The 21,786-nt window shown below is 39.0% G+C and overlaps 1 protein-coding gene across 2 annotated transcripts in view; it reads right to left on the bottom strand.

Annotated features, from left to right (window-relative positions):
- Positions 1-372: 372 nt before the first annotated feature.
- The window catches only part of RNF130 (ring finger protein 130), a 43,205-nt gene continuing 21,791 nt past the window's right edge, over positions 373-21,786 (bottom strand). Inside the window, exons 3-9 of one of the 2 annotated variants that reach the window (XM_056348972.1) lie at positions 19,313-19,563; positions 15,755-15,826; positions 13,789-13,871; positions 6,876-6,972; positions 5,642-5,846; positions 3,483-3,576; positions 373-567 (exon numbers count right to left, since the gene is read on the bottom strand). In XM_056348972.1, the coding sequence (XP_056204947.1) occupies positions 552-567; positions 3,483-3,576; positions 5,642-5,846; positions 6,876-6,972; positions 13,789-13,871; positions 15,755-15,826; positions 19,313-19,563 (818 nt within the window). In that variant the 3' untranslated portion in view covers positions 373-551. The remainder of the gene's footprint in view (positions 568-3,482; positions 3,577-5,641; positions 5,847-6,875; positions 6,973-13,788; positions 13,872-15,754; positions 15,827-19,312; positions 19,564-21,786) is intronic. The other variant, XM_056348973.1, reaches the window with a different exon arrangement.

The raw sequence follows: 21,786 nt of genomic DNA, 5'->3' as shown, positions 1-21,786 counted from the left end.
TGACACAGGAATGTTACTGGAGGAGAAATGGAGAAAACGTTCCTATTTCAAATTAATTCTCAGCTAGATGGAGTCAAGGTAAACCCATTACATATCAGAATGCTTGGCCCTGCTTTTTTGCCCCTCTAACAAGCCGGTATGGAGTGATTGATAATAATACTCGTTAGTCATACCAGTGCTGGGTAGCATCATAAGAACGGCACTGCATGAGATTTCCACTTGTTAGCTTGTGCGTCCCAAAATGAAAGGAGAATACAGATCTGCAAAGATGAAGTTATTCAAAGGAAATAAAGCACCTTACACAATTTACAAAAGGCTGTCAGACTTAAGTACTAACACAGAAAGTCCAAGAAAAACAAAATTCTCACAGAGTAAGATTTCATAATTAAATTTTTTTTATTTCTTCACTTTTTCCTTAATACAAAGCTTTGGCATCAGCAAATTTTATGAAAAAATAGAATGTACTAAATAATTGCTTGTGCTGCATGATCAATAAATGATGCATAAAAATAGGTGTCTCTCTCCAAGGCAATCGGCTGGAAAGCGTTTCTTCAATACCATTCTGCTCTGTGGGGCAGAAAAAAAAAAGAGGAACAAAATATTTATATTAAATACTGCCAAATACTAAAAAAAATAAATTAAAAATTTCCTGTAAAATAGTGACAAATGACTAATTATACAGGCCTGAGCATTAAAAGATGTCTGTACTCCTTACATCACTCTTACAGGACCAGTAAAAGACGGGACAGCCAGAGGGGGTTCGAGTGTTTCTAAACTTTTGAGGAAACTCCATCTGCTACTGGAAACTTTCTCTAAGTGGTGCTATCCAACATCTGGGCTTTTTGGACTTCAAAACACAGTTTTCCAGTAATTTCTGACTGTTCTCTAAGAAGCAAAGCAACATGTCTTTCTTTTGTTTCTTTAAATCACTACCTAAATCATTTAATAGCAATAGTGCACAAATATTATAAGACCAAGAGAAAGCAACTAGTTCCTTATTTTATCACTTAGTGTTTACTTTTATCAGGAACTATTTAAAAACGCACATGCACAGTTAGAAACGTGTATACACAAAACTCCAGAACCACTGCTCTAAAATATGTTTAAGCTGCAGGAAGGACATAGAAAATAATAAAAAAAAAGGATCAGGACATGTTTTTTAGGTGAGAGTTTTAATGCAGATTATTTGGCACCTTTTACTTGCATCAGCATATTACATGGCCTCGTTCTTGCTGCTGTTGTTTTCTGATAAGAAAAAGCCCTCAGCTTCCTCTTGAAACACTACCGTGACAAATGTAGTGTATGCCAGCATTGCTTTTTATACAGAGAACAACATAAAAAGCAGGTGTGCTGTTGTGACATTTAATGGAAATCACAGTGAGAAGGAGCTGCCATATATTTGGCATGATACTCAGCACAGGAGATGCTCTGTCTGGCACTGGGGAACGTAAGGTGTCAGTGAAACAATAAATCTAAGCATTAGTGTCATACATACACATTTTAAACTGTCCAAAATGAGTACTCAAACCTAGCAGCACTTGCAGAGGCTGCTTAGATCCCAAAGGACTCAGCTGAAAAGCTGTTGAGGTTAAGGGCTATAGCTAGGTACCTCAGTTACTTAAATAAGTGATTTTTACAGCTCTGGTTTCTGCGGTTGCTAGTTTTCTTATGTCTGCCTCAAAGTATACACTCGCATATGCTTGCATTTTCATTCCCATCACTGGGGAAAGGAGCTCTCCTTCCATCGGCACACCCTTTGTTTGTACTAAGGGAACATCACTGTGAAAACACTTTGCCGAAGGCCCTCATTCCCTGCCAATGTGAAGAAGCTTGCCCTTTCACTAAAAATAACTGAATCCAGATCCAACCGAGCAAAAGAACAAAAAGAAGAGTTGCAAGGCAAGGCAGAAATGTAACTGCTATCAGTGCCCACATCTGCGTGATACTACATGGGCTTCAGTTCCTTTGTCATCTTCCTAATGATGTGGAAATGCCCAGAAATGCAGACATTCCCGTTCCACAACGCATCTTGTTCCATGCTTTCCCAAGCTTTAACTTGTTTAACTTCCCAAGATTAACTACATTCATCTACAGCTATGTTGCTGAGCTGCTGATTGATAGTTTCAATTTCAGGATTTTGACAAATGGAAAAAACCATAATAATCAGCAGATTTGATAAGGGCTATTTGAAATTCTAAAACTTTTCTTCATTAAGCCCTTTTGGAATTAGCATCTGAAAAGAGGAGGAAGGGAAAATTTGCAAATTAGCAGTAATCAAAGGGCCCTGATGACCAAAAGCTTCAGGAACTTATTATGGCCCCTCTTGAAGAAGATTAGCTTGAGATTGTCTAAAATTTTACACTGAAGATTATTAAGACATGTTTCCATCTTACTGAGGAAGACACCTTATATTTTCCAGACAGCAAGTAAAAAAACCCCACTTTTCTCTTATTACAAAAAACAGAAGAAAAAAAAGAAAATAAATTATGCCTATAAAGCTATATTTCCAGGCTGCACAGGAGACTGCCTTTGAATCTCACCCCATTTTTGGTAAGTGATCAATGTTAATGGAAACTCAGCTGCATCAAGACATTCAGAGACAAAGATGTTGACACCTTCCCTCCCGAAATAAACAAATTATGATTAGATATATATCATGAGCCAGATGTTCCATACACCTAAATGAAAATAGCTAGATGTATCTAGGTAATACATCTGCACAACAGATTTATACTTGCCCCCCCCCTCCCCCGAACTATTTAAAAAAAAAAAGATTGAGAGTCATGTGCTAGAGTAATGTCATCCAGCCTGTCTGAAGGTAAGTATTGGGGGTGTCTACAAAAATTAAGCAAGTGTGGATGTCTTTAAGCACTCCTTTGACTACAATTCTTAAGCATACTAAAACAAGAAGTCAGAAGACTGGTCTGCTTTCTTCACTTAAACACTAGTGTATTCAATGCTTTCACGTCTCCCTTTCTGAAGATCAAAAAGGTACTTTTTAATTTAATACCTTTTTTTCCCCTTTGCTGAAAGCATGCCAACTAGAAATACAGATTTATTTTTTTCAGTGTGAAATTTGACTATGAAATTGAAGTGAAAACCGTCAAAGGCAACTGATGGCAGCAATTTCTGGCTCTACCAGGCAAATTTTGAACATGGGTATTTAACGACAGAACCTGAATGTTCACCTAGACCACTGATCAAAACCTGAATATAAATATTCTCTCTTTTCCCTGTTCCACATCTCCACTTAGCAAGGAGACTTCCTTGGACAATCCAGGTAAATACAGATTAAGAGGGACTTTAGATGTTACCCTGGAACCTACTGTTAACAGAATTACATTTGAGAAAAGCAGAAAAGGCATTTGAGTCTCTGAAAACTGCATTTCCCTCCTTGTCTATTCTCTTGATATTTGTTCCCAATGTTGTCCAAAACATACACCCATCAGAAATATACAAGAAACATCTGAATATGTACTTACTCATTAGCATTCAAGCTAGCTGTGGCTTTGATGATCATGTAGCAGAGTGTAAGGGCACTGAGGAGGCCAAAACTGGCAATAATAAACCATTCTTCTGTTGACAAAGGAAAGGGAGGAAATCACTCGTGGGAGAAGGCTTATGTCAAAGCGATGCCAATATTTCCCTCAAACACCACTGGCGGAAGGCAAGAGGCTTCTAAGCCATGACTGGCACCAGGAGGTGAAGCAGAAGGAGGTTAGCCACAGAGTTACTGACTGGAGAAGGCTAGCAAAGAAGAAGTGGAGAGAGGTGTGGAAAAAAAAGCATGGCACAACATATTTCCTGGCTGAGCCCAAGGGTTAGTGGTAAAGAAAGATTATTTAACAATGTAAAGTGAAATGCAGGAACAAGGGAAAATGTAATGAAAACTCTGTCCGCCCCCAAGTCAGAAAGAAGATTGTCAGGGTTGGTTTAGATTTGCTGAGATGCGGCTCTTCACATAAGCATACCCAATATACTTTCACACCTAACTTGTGTCTTCGCCCCCTCCCTCCTGAATAAATGCTATAGTGTTACTTTAAAAAAGACAAGAAAAAAATAGGATAGCTTGTTCAATAGTAAAACATAACTAGAGTTTTCCATTTAGTAGACAGCAATACAACATGGAAAAATAATTTCAACATTAGTGTACACATGTAAACATACTAAAAAAAAAGTAGTATAAAGGCGGCTATTAAAGAATGTTTGCTATTCAAAATTCTCCCTCCTCAAGACCAATTTGGCACATAGCAATAGTTTGGAACACAAACACCTTTGTTGAATATGGCTTTTGTTTTAACTGTCATGCATTAAAGAATGCACATGTCATCCACAAAATCCAAACATTTGAACAGCCTTTTCTAAAGCTTTATTTTATAAACATTGTCAGAATGAACCGTTGCTGATTATTTCTTGTTTTACCCTGGCATCCCATCTGTCCAAGAGCAGAACTCCAGTTGGGAACAGAAAGTAAAAATACCTTCTGTAAGACCAGTTAGTGAAAAGTTCCAGTAAAACTACAGTTTTCCCACCCATGACAAGGAAAGCAGCACACCAACACTCTGTTCAACAGAGCTAAAGATGAATCAGATGTTGAACACTGCATGACAAAATGATTTACTGGCTTTGTAAAGAATCTAGGTTTTGTATGTGGATTTTTTCCGTCTCAGATCAGGACATTTCTGGACATGAACTGTTTTTTTTTTTAAGGTGAGATTTTCTTAATGAGGCATTTACTTTGCTACAGCATCGAAAGAAACACTCTAATGAACTGCATCAGTTATGCTGCCTCTTATACATGTATCAGTGGCAAACAGTGTCACCAAGTTCAAGATCTAAATCATAGACGCACATAAGCAAAATACAAGATGAAAATAAGACTGTTGTACTGCATGGATTCTATTTTTGTGATTCAGCCAGAAAAACAACCATTCATGCATCAGATTAAGACTGTACAACATACGGAAAGATGATGCAATTCCATACATACTGTATTCATTGTAGTGCTATTATACGTGAAAAACCCTAGGTAAAATCCCGTGAGTGGAAATTTCCCGTGCTGTTCCTATGCATAAGAGCTTGCAAGTGCTGCAGGAACAGTTTTCTGATGTCACAAAACACTTGGACAATACTCAAGTGTTGGTACATCAAATACTTTTTTTAAGTTCACAAATTTTGTAAGAAAAAACATCTGTTAAGAGACATCAGAATTCCAGTAGTAATGTTCTCAGGGGGAAAAAAAAAAGAAGTCTGCAGAAATAGTATTCAGCTAAAATATTTATATTTGTATAAATTATTGCATGTACAGTATTCTGAAAGGGTAAATAATGGTTTTGGCAATCCAGCTTCTTGTACTGGTTACCAAATTCAGGAGGGTTATTTTGTTGCCATTTAAGTTCATCCAGTTTTCTTTGCATACAGATCTAAATGGATATACCATTAATAATGAAAGTGTTGGCACTGTTGTACCTAGAGTTATTGGTTTCAATATGGACCGTGTACCTCTTACAGAGACACTGAGGTCACCTTTGCCCCTGCAGGGAAATCTTTTCCCGTGGCCCTGCAGCACAGAGCTACAGCACAGCAAGCACCACATACCATGAAAACCATAGAACTGTACTGGAAGCCAAAGAAAACTTACTTGTCACAGCAATGTTGATCTCTCCTGACCTTGGCGTTAGCTCTCCATCCTGTGGAAGCTGTGACATCCCAGATGTGCGCAGGGGCTCCAGGCTGAGAGAGCTGTCATTGGCAAAATCGCCGAGTGCTGATCGCCTGCTGGCTGGCTGGCCTCTTGTGAGCCTTTCCATGTCAAAGGCTACATTATCTGTACATGGCACATTTGGCTGGAGAAAAAAAAAGCAATCCCACATTACAATGGTGAACATTCTACATGCAGCAGACCTATAAATTGAGTAAAACCACACATACACACTTTATCCAGCTGCTATGGCTGTCTTCAAGTCACACAGGAGAGAAATACATGAATTAGCAAGTTCTACCCAAAGTCGCTCCTTCAGTCCACCTTAAAGAGGTGGAGGGAGAAGCAGAAAAAAGCATTAAGATTCAAGAAAATGACTCAAATACGCTTGTATCACAGCCTATGCCTGTATGGTTTACCACCCTGAGCAATGATGGCATGAATTTGCACCAAATTCTACTGTATCCTCCTCTAAAAATTAATTGCAAAAACAGGTCATCCACAATATACCTGCAACTATTCCTTAGAAAAATGTGAAAATTTGCAACTGACACAGCCAAAAAAGTCTAAAGCTGCTTTAGAAACTATCTTCATGTGCTCTTCTCTTTCTTCCTTCTTCCTTTCTTCTGAAAAAAGAATCACACTTTATAATTTTTTTTCCTCATATAGGAATAATCAAAGAAATATCTTTCTTGAGGTTCCTCACTTCTATCCCTTTGTAAATTGGCCAACAAAAGCAATCCTCAGGGATCCCATAAACCATGAGCTGCTTGAGGAAAGCTCGCTGGCTTTGGCTAGGACATGGCTTTTAATCTGTAAACCAATGTAAGAGTATCCACAACAAGAACAAGAGATTTACAGGGTAAATTTAACAAAGAAGGGTTGAAAGAAGTGGAGAAAAGGGAAGATTATAGAGAACCCTAATCAAATATTCCAGTGGACAAAAGATTGTTATAAATGCAAATTTAACCATATATTCTCAATGACCAACCAGTGAAAGAAATAACAACAAGAAAAAAATCTGCTTTATCAGCAGCAAAGAAATTGTTAAAAAAAACCAACAACAAACACTTTCTAAGGGTACTGGAGCACCCTTCCCCCTTTCTCCCCTACAATTATCCCTCCTGTTCTGGGTCTCAGACATGGAAGCAGAGCTCACAACAGTACAACTTACCACAATTCCCAGTGCCTTCAAAATGTTCAGTTTACACATTGGACATGTACAGTGCTCACTAAGCCATGGATCCACACAGGCTTTGTGGAAAACATGCCTAGAAGAACAGACAAGGCACATATATAATTTGCAAACAATTCTATTTCGTACAGTGAGTTTAACAAACTTTTACATAGTTTCTTTTTTAATTAAGCCTGCAGAACAAATTCTGGAACAGCCAGTATTCTGCACTAATTGCAATAAGAAAAAATAAAAAATAAATAAATGAAAAAACCTCTTGCTTGTTGTTGCCACCCTTTTACCAAGAGTTCAACTAGGAAGAAACACTTAAGAAGAAGATTTTTAAATGTACACACACCCGCCCTTATTGTGGATATGAGTATGCACATGGGCAGAATAACTATGGTAACAAAGTCTCTACCATAAGCTTATGTAAAGTCTTGTCTCAGTTTCTATGTAGAACCTGCCCATTAAATGGGTAGGATGAGCACAGATCCACCAGCAGTCAATTTTATTCAAAACTCAGTGCAACCAACCCAAACACACTTATGACTGATTTTGAAAGGACTTTTATAATTATCACATCTAAGTTTAAAAAAAAAAAAAGCTTGTCCCGCAATCGTATTTCTCAGTATCAGGAAGGAAAACGTATCTGTTGTCATACGATGGTCATAAAAACCCCCCCACAAACGACTCTTTCAAAGATGAAAAGGCAAACTGGGCTTCTACTTGCATGTCAGGGAACTCCACAACAGAGAACAGTCTGAACTGCCACCTATATTGCATACATTTATATTCATGTATGTGGCTGAGATTTTGTAACAGCGCTGGGATTGACATAAACCAATGGAACAAGGAAGGACTATGCAGAGACCAAAACAACATATCTTAATCTAAAGAATTAAAAGAAATGTCCTCTTGGCCTTTCAGAGCATATTTGTGGCAGAAATGGGTATCACCAGACTTTCTATACAATACAGCTTTAGCAAATACTCACAATAACCTAGTCTGAATAACTACATCTTTCATTTCCAGTTGCACTGACTGCAGAGCAAAAAGCCAGTAAGAGCAGACACACCCAAACGCGACAAGACTGGTGATCGTGACAAAGATCAGCAATTACAAGGGCTGCTTAGCCAGCAAAGAACTGTGCTCTGAAACTGGCAGGAGAAGGGGCAGTGGCAGAACAAGGAGTTCTTGCCATCTATTTTAGGCATCAGCACTGTCTGTAAGAGGTCATGCATGCCCCCAAGGCAGCAGAAAGTCGAGATACTGTCCATCCCCTCCTTTCTCAGGTTATACTTGCCGCTCTGTGCCTCAGCAAGCCCATCACAAGGTCTCAGAATTCTTTGCTCCCTATCCCTTGGGATTTGAAAACCAGAGGCCAAATGAGGCATGTTACCAGATAATTATCTTTTAAATCTCTGGAAAGTGACCTGAAAGAAGGACCTCCTGAAATTGTTAACAAACATGGAAAAAGACAATATATAACTATGTTCCATCCATGGCTACTAAGACTGATGGAGCGACTAAAATACATCAACATAATTAGGTTCCAGTCAGCTACAACTATATATCCTACCTGTGCTAACTGAAGATGCATGGACTTACACAGTATAATACAGTCAACAGAAGATGGACAGGAAGCAAAAGAACTTTGCTTATCTATCCCAGATATTGCAGGAATAGAAACTTAACAGAATCCCAGCCAGTCACTTTTTGCTGGCCTGTGTCCTTAAGCAACATGGCAATCCTGAAAAAACAGGATATGTACAGTGCTTACTGTTCAGATAATTGCACAAAATACATTCACTTCTATTGTTATTAGGTCTTAACACATTTCCTTTATTGCTCACAAAACTATAGGAAACAATGTTCAGAAATCCTGGGTGACAGAAAATTTTGAAATCTTCTGAAGCATACAGAGATGCTATTTTTCTATATTAAGCATATCATGGCTTTTAGTTGCTTATATTTCCTTTTAAGTCTCTGAAGTCTGGTTGTTGTATTGGGTTTTTTTAAGAGTAGGACAAACCTGAAAATCTAATATTTTGAGAAACAGCAGACTTCAAGACTCCACAGAAGTATGAAAACAGCTTTAATATATTGTTATCGGCTAATCAGTGCTGTAGAAGCACTCAGATCAAGTGAAGCAGGCGACTGGTATGGATGCCAACATGCATCTTCTAAATATTATGAGTTTTTTTAAAAAAGTCATTAGCAGTTTCATATATTAAATGCACCAAAACAGCTCGACTATTTTTGTGACCTTGTAATTCTTTGCTTTTAGTTCCTAAACTTTCAAGGATGTTTATTAATGTGTTTCAAAAAAGTGCAGTTTTCCAAAGGTTATTTATTGATTTAGATCAGCATGGCTCTGCCTACTACTTATGCCATTTATCTACTCCTTAAAAAGCTTGCTGATACCATCACTGTGGCTCAGGCTTTGTCTGGATTTCTCTGCTTAGAAGAGTTAAAAAGCAGTTATACAGCAATGAAGATAGTAAACACATGAATTATTTCAAAACAGTCTGACAAAGTAAGCCCTTGCATTTTCTGCCATCATAAAACTTCTCTATAGTCATATTTCTGTCACTTGTTTTCCAAAACGATGAATCTGGAGTTCCTAGTAAGTTGCTCTAGGTCATGGCAGCTGATGATGTTCCCCCAGGAGCCACACACCAGGGAGGCAAGTGTGACACAGCTTTTGCTGCTTGTCCAGCCTTGGGGCTGGAGGAAGCACGGCCGGCAGCCAGGCTGGTAGCACTGAAGGAGTCTCCCATGTGGGCAAAATGCCAAACAGGTGACCTGCAGGTATTTTTCCACTCTGTCAGCATACCCAAGCCAGTTGCCCTCCAGCTTGTAATAAACACCTTAATGTCAACTCCGTTGTACAACACAGCTTCTTTGCAGCATTTCATAGGAAAAAACTGAGTTAGAAATCTCTTTTGGTGGCGTAACACCTCTGAATTCACACGTCACATAAGGAGAAGCATTTGAGCAAGTTTACAAGTGCTGTTTCCCAAGAGCTCACTACACTTCCCTGCTTTCAGGGCAGCATCCCATCGAAGGGACCTGATCAACGTGCTGCTGCAAAGTAGCATCTTCGGCTACTGCTGAAGGCTGCTGCCCCCCTCGCCCTGGGGTACAACCCCCCCAGCCAGCCTGTCCAGCAGCACACAGGTCCTTCCTGCCCTGCTGCAGGCAGCCCTTTGCAGCCAGCACAGCTGAGGAGATGCCCGGCCTGCTGCGGCAGGGAGGAAGGCGCATCTCCTGCAGGCAGGCAAGGCAGCCTCAGCGCTCTTCACAAATACCTAGTACTGCTGGGGGAAAGGAGAGGCTGCCCTCGCAAGCGGGTAGCAGAGAAAATGGGAGCTGTGCAGAGGCATTGCAGTAATTGGAAAGGATGGCATTGAGATATTGTGTTAATTTGGTCTTCAGAAAAAACACACCAACCCAAAAAAAGGCAGCTATTTGCAGCAGCACAGAATCAAACAGGTGACAATCTGGCTTAGTCACTTTCCCCCTTCTTGCCCAGTACAGGAATTAAGAGTTTGCCTCAAAAGCCATTTATTTTAACATGTTCACTACTCTTAATTCTCTTCCTGCCTTGTAAATTCCTTCCTTCCCAGGCCATCTTTCTGCCCTTTCCAATCTCTCTGCTTCCCTCTGATCTGTCACTTTGCTCTCCCCCATCTCTTATCTCTCACTAGTCTGTCACACTACCCCACTCCTGATCACTTTTCACCTGGTGCCCGTTCACCTGCTAGATGCAGCACTGTGATGGTAAAGTACAACTATCCAAATAAAGAGAACTGTCCAGGAGATTTGCCTCTTGCAAGAATCCTTCTGACATTTGCTTGCTCTACTTATTTTTAGCTTACATAATGATACTCACAAAAGACAGAGACATCCCTCAGGCTTGTAAGCTTAAGACAGATGGCTGCCTTATTCCTCTGTGCACTAAAAGCTATAGGTACGCCCATAGGCTGCTGGTGCTGAACATACTTCTCTCTCTGAAGCACAGAATTAATGATAAATTTAACTGCATTGTTTGCAACCATTTTCACTTTATTTTTAAATTGGCTACAATTTCCCACCTGCCACAAAACTTCACAAATACGCTGTTTCACCACAGAATTTTAGGTGCAACTCACTCAGCTGCTGGTAGGTTTTGCCTGCTGTGTATCTGCCCAGACCAGACTCCTCTCTGCTGAGGTACAGAGTGACAGACCATACTTAACTGCAGAGAACAATTGTGGTAAAGGTAAACGCTACTTTTAAATTGATGAAAGCCAGCAAGGATGTCATATGTCAGCAATTCCTACTGCCTAATGATTATAGCTTCCTCAACAGGCACAGTTAGAAAAACTTCCAGCCCTTCATTTGCCTCCCTTTGGTTGAGCCATTTTCTCCATGGTTGTCTTGCAATTTATTTTCTCATCAGGCTTAAAGATTCTCTTGGAGGTTGGTTTTTTTTTCATGTATGTGCTGTTTCTTGTTTAGTGTTTTGTTTTGTGTTTTTTAACTAACTTTGCATGTTGCACTAAAATGAGAGGTTGAAGTATCAGGAAGCTGAAAGAGATTAAACCTCCAAAACAAGATCTGGGGAGAAGCATCTTAGATGATGAGGACTGAAAAGTCTTACATGCAATCTGAAATTTAATGGGCTCCTCTCTGCAGGTACTGGTTGGCTCTTCATCTACAAATAGAAAAACGTCTTGTGGAAAACATCCTTCTCAATGTTTCTGTCTAGCCAAAATGGTTTTGCACTCAACAAAGCTGAGCTGCAGCAGATGAAAAGTAAGATTTTTAAAAAAGAGAAGTAGAAAGTGAACATAAAAGTTGTCATACAGCCTTCGGCAGGAATGTAACCTGAGCCTTCACTGACCTTATACTCTTGTGAAAAAACAGAGCAGAAAAGGATCTACACAAGAGCTTTGATATCTCCTTTACATGGGAGATTGCACTGGGGAAGGTTGTACTGAGCTGGCAGCCAGGTGCACCTTCATCCAGCTCTCTGAAGCAGCTGTAACAATCCCTGAGCTTCCCGTCTGCAGGATTGCAGCTCAAAGGTATCTGAAGAGAATGGACTTTAATTTTTTTTAATTAATAAAATAATTGAGTATCCTCTTGGTTAAATGGTCTGTGTCTTATCTGCTGACACTAGCAACATATCCATTGCTTGGACTGTGGCCGTTGCTTAACTATGAAAGTTGATTCTGCCTTGTGCTTAGTGGGAGAAGATGCTTTCTGACCAGATAAAGATTTTTTCTTTCTTTGTTGGCAAGGCCCTGCCTATGACCTCTGTTCAGTACGAGAAAACCAGTCACAGAGGAGTTGAACTTGTGAACCTCCATTCTGCATCCTTGAACCTCATAGTACCACCCTGTACTACAGAAGCGAAGTCTTCCTAAGAGGCAGTTTATCAAACAATCATCTTACTGGTCCAAAACTGGTGTGCAGTTTCCAAAGTTCCTCCTCTAACTTTCAAATAATCTTCTACATAAATCAAAGACTAGGGTTTAATTCATATATGCAAGCTTCACTTGAGATTACAGTATAGGACATAACTCCCTGGAATGTTAAGACTTGGGAGTACATTTTTTGGGGCAAGAGGACATCACCTTTGAGTAGAAGTGACAGAATTCTGATAAACAAATGCACACACATCCTCACGTCCAAAAGCTCCCACATCTTTACAGATCTAAGATCAAAATCTTCTATTTCCAAATATTTTAATGGAGTTTCTAAACAAACGTTTGTAGGGTATATTAACTGAACAACACACTGAGAACCTAAAACAGATCATCGTTTCCCAGAGTCCAAAAGGTAAAGAACATAGAGCAAAGTAAACTGAATTAAACTTCTGGCTTCAGAAGAAGAATCCACATTTTGATCAGTAAGATACAAAATAATACTGGTTTCCTTTTATGATGATCGAAATCCATTATGCAATAGAGAAAAATATTCCAGCCATTCAGAACAGCCTGCAGGAGGATTTAGAAGACCAATAATGAGCTCTTACGCACTGCTGCTGCATGACTGACGATTGACTCCAACAGTATGACACTGTTGCTTCTAGAGTATCATGCAGAACACTATTTATATACCAAGCACAGGCCAAATTACTGGATTTGGCTCTATATACACAACATAACTTACACGTGTTATTTGTGTCTGGAAATAAGAAGAAAGTTTTGCATTTCAGAATGAAAGGGAAAGATGTTCTTGGTAATGCTTCAGGCTACCAAAACGTACCAATTCATCAAAACCAATCACCAGATGGAAAAGTACTTAAATGCACCTCCCACAGAGCAAATACCCTGAAACAACTCAAAAATGGAAGTGGAATGGAAACAAACTGAAAATCTGTAAGTGTCAACAGAATGGCATAAAAGGAGGAAGTTGCCACATTTTAAGCACCAGTGCAGAATATCCAGCAATTACAAATCTCCAGGCACAAACCAAGAGTGCACTTGCAGTGGACAGCTCAGGGCCTGATTGATGTCAGAGGAGATATGAAGGGTGGAAAGACCGCATTTCTGTTTCCTACACTGTTTCAGAAGCCAGCAGCCAATGTTGCACATCTACTGTGCAGAATGCTGCAGCTGTGCCTGGTTGACTATACTTAATGTTTTTGTGTCTGCCCACTGCTTGGTCCTTAAATCTGCACATGTGCCCCCCCATCCCTTACAATCTTAGTATCTCCAGTGCTGATATACCCAAACTGTCCATCTTTAAGATCAGCACTCAACTTCACATCTTCTGGTATTATAGTCTAAAATAAAGTGGCTGTTATTAGGACTGGAAACATTAACAGATGTGTAAATTACAATGCATGTATTACATGAAATGAAGCAAAGGAGCACAAAAAGAATAGTTTCCAAACAAAGCAACTTTACTAGCTTACTTGCATGGTAAAATGCGAACAACATCGTTCTGCTTGTAACTCTCAATGCAGACAGCACAATGATCAAAGTCTGGGTCTGTTTCCTAAAATGAATAGAATGAAAATTCAAGTCAAGAGCTGAGGCTATGACAAACGTAAAAGTAGCTGTGACTGGTACATGAACTGTATTGCGCCGGGTGGCTGTTACTAAGATACAAAAGCAGTGACTGGGTTGTTAATATTCCAACACATCTTGAGAAAGAAAAGTATCATACACACAAAACTCTCCCCTCATTTGGAGCTGGTAAATGATCATTTGAAACAAGCTAAGACCCAAGATGATTCTAATATTCAGTTGAATCACTATAAAATGTAGCAGCAATTTTCCTAGAGGCTTTACTTCAGCTTGGACCTAAACCTTCTATTTTATTCAGGATTTGGTTTTTTTGGCAGGATAAGAATTCTGGTATTCCCTTTCATAGTCAGAACTAGCAAATTTTACGTATTTCAGAGCAGTCCCATTTTTTTGTCTGTGCTTACTTGCAGAATTATCATTCTTATTCAGACATGAAAACGAGGATCGCTAACTGACTGGCTCCCTTTTTCCTCTGTTTTCCAGAAGTTATGATTTTTTTAAAAAAATATTATTTTTTTAAAAACATGGGAATTTAAAGTTTCTAATGGAAAAGGACTGCCATCATTTGGATGTAGATATGGCATCAGCAATATGTATTTAAAATGTTTGTGCTTGTGACACAAAATAGACTGTGCCTTCTCTTAGTTCAAGTTCATTATTCTTTTCAATGTCAGCAAGCTACTAGCAAGACACCGAGACAGGAACCACATCAAACAATAGCTGCTCCCTGGTCAGCTCCGGTCAGGGCTGCATGCAGAGAATTCCGATGGGCTGCTCTGATGAAGGACAGGTTTTCTCCTACTCTATTCACCTGTGTGTGCATTTCATGCCATCTGTACCATAACCTCCAAGTCACTTACCAGTTTTGAATTTATGCTGTCAAAACATCATCTTTTCTTTCAATATGGAAAAGTTCCTGTTATCTCTATGTACTCCCATACCCACAGGAAAGATTTAGTACAGTGGGCTGTCTTGAAATAAAACCACACAGGGAGGGAGAAAGAGCAGGAAGACAGTTTTTCTGCCTTCTTTCTGGAAGCAAATTTTTCCATCACTTCCTAATCTCCCACTGCTGATAGTGTTGATAAGGAAGATAAAAAGGAATCACACTAAAAAGGCCCAAAGAAATAATCTTCTCTCAAAAATTAAATCATAGCCAGAATTCCCTTGCCTTTTGCAAATTAAAGAGCAAAAATTAAGCAAGATTAAATGACTATTTTTGCCTTTCAGAATCAAAGACAAAGCACTACTGCTCATAAAAGTGGAAAAAGTTTAGGATTTAACACACCATATATTTTAGTTTATATACTGGCAAAACCTATCCTTGGATTTACTATCTTTATTGATTTACTATCAATCAACCAATAAATAAAATAAACATTTACTATCTTTAATGAAATACCTGTTTATACTCCCCCACCCAGATTACTGGATATTCATATTTTACGTTAGAGATTGTCCTTTATTACCCATCTTCTAGATTTATTTTTACTTTACACAACTTACATATGGAATGATTCTAAGCTTAACAGAATTTCACATAAACAATGCTAGCCCTACGTACTCGCCAGCACAAACCCCAGCCAGCTAGCACACAAAACCACTCTGTCACAGTTGCCAGACAAAGTGCAAGTAGTATTTAAGCAAGAAAAATTTCTTTGAAACATACAGGTTTGCAGTATCCATTGATACCAACAGGTACACAAAACACTGTGCTACAGGACAAAGTAAGCCTCCACCAAGAAAGGCAAGGTCATAAATCAGAAGCAGAAAGGAACACCAGATTGTTTCCCTTGGCAAAAATTAAAACATGATGCTCAAGTTTACGATGTTGAAATCTTATTATTATACCTTATCACCCTTCTTTACTGTCCTGGTTGTCAATTTACCGATGGCTTTCTTGGCAGCATCTCCAAGACGACGCTAATAAAGTGACAAAGAAGAGAACACAAGTTAACCCTGATAATGAAGCTTCATTACTGTCCTTTATAATGACTGACTTAGCTGAATACTAAGCCTGCAATACACACTATGGCAGTGGGCCAACATGTAAGACAAAAAGCATATACAGCCAAGCACACAGATTTGTCAGGCTCAAAAAAGCCAGCAGTTGAGCCCACAAATGCACTCAATAAGCATGGGCATAAACCTCATGGACCATGTAAGAGTCCACAAAAGCAATCCAACATTTATGTGACAAAACTAATCAAACCGAGCCTGTAGGATAAAAGCCGAAGCAACATGCCCTCCCAATGATTTCAGCTATATTTTGTTCATATTGGTTTTTTATTCAGTGTGCTGTAGTATACCCCTTGTTCTTTTCTTAAGCTTGCATTTTTATTTTCTTATTCTTCCCCTAAGCAGGCTGATCTTGTTTTGAGATGTAAGAGATCCTCTCAGTGTAACCTAGTTTCTCTCTTGCTATTGAAACACCAGGATCTCAAATAGAAAAAAAATACGGGTCACAAAATCTAAATAAGCCAATACAGACTTAAATAAAGCTGAAACGAATACTGGTTTGAAGATGAACCTCTATCTGAATGTAAAAGCCACGCTACTTTTTTGTTGTTTATACTGTTTTTAGTGACCACCACTGTTGGATGGAAGAAGCAACTTCTGAAATTCAAGTGCCAACTCCTACTGCAATGCCCTGATCCCAGCCAACAAAGAATGGCTGTTTGCCAGCTGGTCCATGGGATCCCAGAGAGGACACTGAATGGAACAAAGCTCATGTCTTCTAGTTTCAGGACCAAGAGACATCAGATTTCATTTACATTGACTGGATAAAGGGAAGTTCATGTATTTCATCCTTCACTTCCACCTTGTACTAAATATTCTGCCTTTGAAAGAGATGGGCTCTTTCAGAGAATGTAAACTGTGCCTATCAAAACCTCCCATATAGCTTGTAACAAATGCGGGGTTTTTGTGCCCACCTTCTATACAGTTGGAAATCAAATCCTGCATAAGGTGTACCCCCTTGTACCATACGTTTTCTCTGCATACACACTGAAACTAAGGTGGCTGCTTTTAATTGAGAAACACAAAAACCTCAGAAGCCCACCACAACCAACAGTACCATTATTATTCTAGAATTACACATGTGCTTTTTTAATGCTTTCTACAGAAAACCTGCTCTTTTTATGTTTTTTTAGAGCATGGACTTGAAAAAAATCACTCAGTCTGAACTACTGAAGCATACCCACACAGGAAATGCAGCACCAGAAACAGAGCTGGGATGGGGAAATTATATGCTTCCTGAAGTCAGAAATCTCATCCTAACTTCAACATGTGAGAAATTGGGCAATTTAAGCAAATCTAAATTACATGTCCTGGAACAAGCATATAGGCCAGAGTACTTAATGACACAGAACATGCTGGCACACTGCTGGAGTAGATAACCATAACCAAAAGTGTGATTACTAAGAAAGGAATAAGGCTGAAAGCATTTAACTTAAATGTTCAACACTACCAACTAAGTAATTGTGGGCAGTATTTTCGTTTAGTTGTACCACATATGACTGTATATGCACTACAAGAAATCTTAAAGAAGGATTATTTTCCTATTGGAAGCATAACATTTCAGCAAAACTCTTCCAAAAAGTATACATCTTCTCTTATTTACATAAGTATGCTAAACAATAACTTCCTTCACTTTCATTTAAGAGATTCACCTCTTCCATTTTCTAATTTTAACAAATACTTTTTAATGGTAACATTGGAAATGCTCGGGATTTGCTATTTTGATAAATTAAGGCACAGGCATACAGCACATGCTTGCTTTTAAAACCAGAACTGTCTTGATGGAAAAGGCCACCACCACATGCAAGAGTTTCATGCCTCTGGCGGAAGTGCACAAGAGCAATGATGTGAATACCACTATCTACAAAACAGCATGTTTTTGATTTTTTTTAAAAGTGTCTCTCGACATAACTTAAAAACAAGATCATAGCCTAAACCAAGTTATTTCATCACTAACAGTACAGCCTTCTCTCTGTGAAAGCTCTCAAAGCGCTTCAAAAATAAGCCACAGCTGTCGCCACCTTCTTATTAAAGTTTAATAAGCTCAGCTTTTTAAACTGCATAAAATTTTCATCAAGTTTCTCCTGACCTTTGTACAAATCTAAAGAAAGAAAAAAGGTCATAAGAGCCCTTTCCCCATGGAGCAACTGTTTTGAATCATGGACATTTGGAAGAAGCCTAGAACCATGTAGGGGATAGAGAAGGCACAATTTAGTATTCCACAGACATCCATTGAATAACGGTTATATTTAAACTTTCACCATCCCAAGGGACCACACTAAGTACTGGTTACAGTGTGGTCATTTAAGAATGACATCCTTAGGAAAATCTACAGGATGCCCATGGGACCTGCAGCATCAGACACTATTTATAGGAACTAAAAAGGAAATCCTTTGTCATAACTGAGGCTTTATAAGTCTGTATTTGTTTTAAGTTTGACAAAACACCAAAGCACTGCTTCACAGTGAGCTCCTATGCATTATCCATAATTCAGGGGAAAGGGGGGGACAATGACTAGAGGTCAGCAGCTTTGTAAGTTAGCCCTGATGGAGAGATACAAAAGCCAAGACAGCACAGTGGACTTGCTGAGGTTTACTGACCCTTCTCAATAAAAGCCAAGGCACACCATGGAGGCAGTAGGCCATTAAGTCCACACTAGTAAAACATTTACTCCTAAAGTTTAATCCGTATTTGAGTTGATGACTTGATTTAGTCAAGATCTGAGTAAGAACTGAATTAAGTTCAGATTAAATTAGGAGTTGAAGAAGAATGTAAGAAAGGCATATTTGACAAAATTGTAATTACAAGGTATGACCAGGAGAATTAGGCAGTCCATACCAAGTGCGATCTTGAATAAAGCTGAGATCACTAAGTAGCTCCATACCTAAGTTTTCTTAGCCTAACATTCATGACAGTTTATAGTTTGGAAATACCTTTATACAACTTCTGAATTACCTTAACTATTACTGAAGCTATCCTTAAGAACATGGATAGAATTCGTAACATTAGCTCTGTGTTCCCCTACACTACCAAATTCATTCACAATTTAACTTTCCTCCCCATTCCCAATGTACATACAGTATGCAATATTCAGTCAACATAGATTCGGTCTTCCTCTTGGACTTAGACTCACCAACCCCCAAACATTTAGCTTCAGTTCTGTTCTTTCCTGTCATGTAATAAGATCTTGAACTGGTGCTGCTCAGGACAAACACACTTCACTAAGTAAAAATCCTTGTCTGGCAACATGCTTTGCCTTGGAACAAAGAGGTTCTGAATGCTAGTTTGATGGAAATTCCTTAGAAATTATTTGTTCTCTATTGACTACTGTATACAGAAATATCACCTCCAGAACTTGTGGGGGGAGGGAAGAAAAAGGAGTCCCCTTACCTGATTCCTGTCACGTGCGCTTGTGTACCTGATCTTCTGGATGAAGTAAAATATTAACCATGCTGAAGAAATTATCATCAACACAATGAATGATATTGACACAAAGACTAGAGAGCCCCGACTGAAGTTTTTTGGAGGAACACGGGACCCCACTGCTATTGCCATCAGGACAGAGATATTCTTTTCCAAGTAATTCAGGATCTCCTTAACCTTTGATTCTGTAATCATGACAGCAACAATGTCTCCAGTTCCTATAAAAAAGAAAAAAATATTTAATTTACATTTTAAATTAACATGGCATGCCACTCAAGATTTTCCAAAAGCAAAGCTGTTCAACAACCTCTGAGGTTTTTTAATCTAATCCACTTATGGCACATGGAACATGTTCCTGGGCACTCAACTCATGGCTTGTCCTTCAAACCCAGGTTTTCAAATTAGGGCACTAACATGCAAACTGTCTGCAGCTCCACACATAGCAAGATCTTTTACCAGTGGTTACACAGTACTTCCCATAATTTAATTACTGTATGCAGTCTGAACTAGCTTTCAAAAGTACATTTATTCCAGATTTGAGGCTCTGAATAGCCGAATAGGCCACTCACAGAAAAGCAGATGAGTTCAATGATATTGCTAGAGTGGTCTTAGTACACACAGTGCTGTGTTAAAGTTGCTCTGGAGAGTTACGCAAGGTCCCCTGCAAGCTTGTGCAGCTTTCACAGGCCACCAAGGTTGTCAAAGATCTGTAAATCACAATTCCAGCACAGAAGCAAAGCCAAACTTCTACCTACATCACTTCAGAGAGAAGTGAAAGTAAAGTGAATAAGCCTGGTTGCAAAGTAGAAAAGAAATGAGAAAAAAAACTTGAGAGGTTTGAGCGCTGTTTTTATCACTCATACAAAGACATGCTTGATAAGATCACAAAGAGGCTGTCAGCTTCATCAGCTCCATTTCGAATGCGTAGCCCATCTGGTTTTCATAGTGTCTTGCCTCTAAGCTACCTCCTGCCCCAAAGAGAAAATTATCGGTACAAGAGTAAGAATTAAACCACAAGACTTCCTGAAAAAAGAACAAAGTCACCTGTAGAGCAGAGAGAGCACCTATGTTTTAAAAGCAGAGGCCGCATTGGGGAGAGAAAAAAAAAAAAAAAAAAAAAAAAAGGATCTTGAACTCAGGGCAGTTCTGAAATTCTGATAGACGTTCAAAAGAAAGCAAAGTTTATAGGAAAACCAAAGCCAAAAAGAAAAAATCCTTGCGAGTGCTATTCTCATTCATCCAGCTCTATGTGCTTCCTATACTAAAACCGCTTTCAAGACCTATTTTCAAAACGCTTGCAAAATCTGCTCATCTGTTTGCTCCATCTGCTTGCTCCAATTGACATTCCCTCAGAGAGAAACCGTATAATGCAAGTGACTTCAGTATTGAGGTTTTGGATTTAGAGTTGATTTAAGTTACAGACAACCTACTGTGACAGTAAAGAGAGAACATGAGGTCCTGTTTTAAAAGACTTTGAACACATTACTTGTGTTAATCAAAATCCGATTTCTAAGAAGTTATTGTATGCACAAAATGATGCAGAAGATGCAAAAGCACATCATCTTGGAAACCCAGGGCACAATAAGTCAGGGCGAAGGACCCAGACAGCTATACAGTTTGCCAAAATGGGGGCTTTACCAGAGTTGTGTAGCAATCTCAAATGTTATCACTCTTACCATTCACCATGCCACATAGCAACTTTTACAGTCCCTGTCCTCAGTTTTCAGAGCAAGTTCCCCAACATTGGTGTTGTACACTGTGCTGACAGAAGTACTTAGAAGAATCAAATCAGATAATCGCAGAAATTAAGATTTGCACAATAATTTAAAAGAATACTCCACAGCTCCAGAGCTGTTTTCCTGCAAGAAATTTCAACTTTTATTTATTTAAAATTGAAATGGTAAAGACATTAACACCTTGTCCTAGTAATGGGTCTAAGTGGGAAAAGAATGTTTAACATTACCTTCTGAATATTTTTTGAAATAAGTGTCACAGTAACTCAAAAGCTTTAAATAGCAACCAAACCCCAACACAATTCACGGATACAACTTACTTAATCACTAATATACCACGGATTCACACAAGATCCACTTCAGTCCAGCTCTCTAGAGACACTTCAGTTTGAGATGTACTGAGTTAGGTTTCCTGCAAACTAACCAAGATATTTGATAGGCAGCAAAGCTCAGAAACAGAGCAAAAATCCATTACTTGCTTTAGAGGAAATCCGCTCAGATTCCTGTCTGTCCAGTTGGGAAGAGTCCCTGCCCAGATGTGCAGCACTTAATTACAGAACAAGAGCCACCTTTCCTGCAAGATTCTGATTGTAGATGCAGCATGTGTTCATGCAACCCCAAACCCCTGCAGCTCAGATGGTGCAAGATCAATCAAGAGCAGATATTTTATACTGATTGATATTTTCCCTAGGCTTCACTTCTGTTCTG

The sequence above is a fragment of the Falco biarmicus genome, chromosome 8, assembly GCF_023638135.1.
Source record: "Falco biarmicus isolate bFalBia1 chromosome 8, bFalBia1.pri, whole genome shotgun sequence".
NCBI classification, from domain to species: Eukaryota; Metazoa; Chordata; class Aves; order Falconiformes; family Falconidae; genus Falco; species Falco biarmicus.
This window is presented reverse-complemented; position numbering and strand designations above follow the sequence as displayed.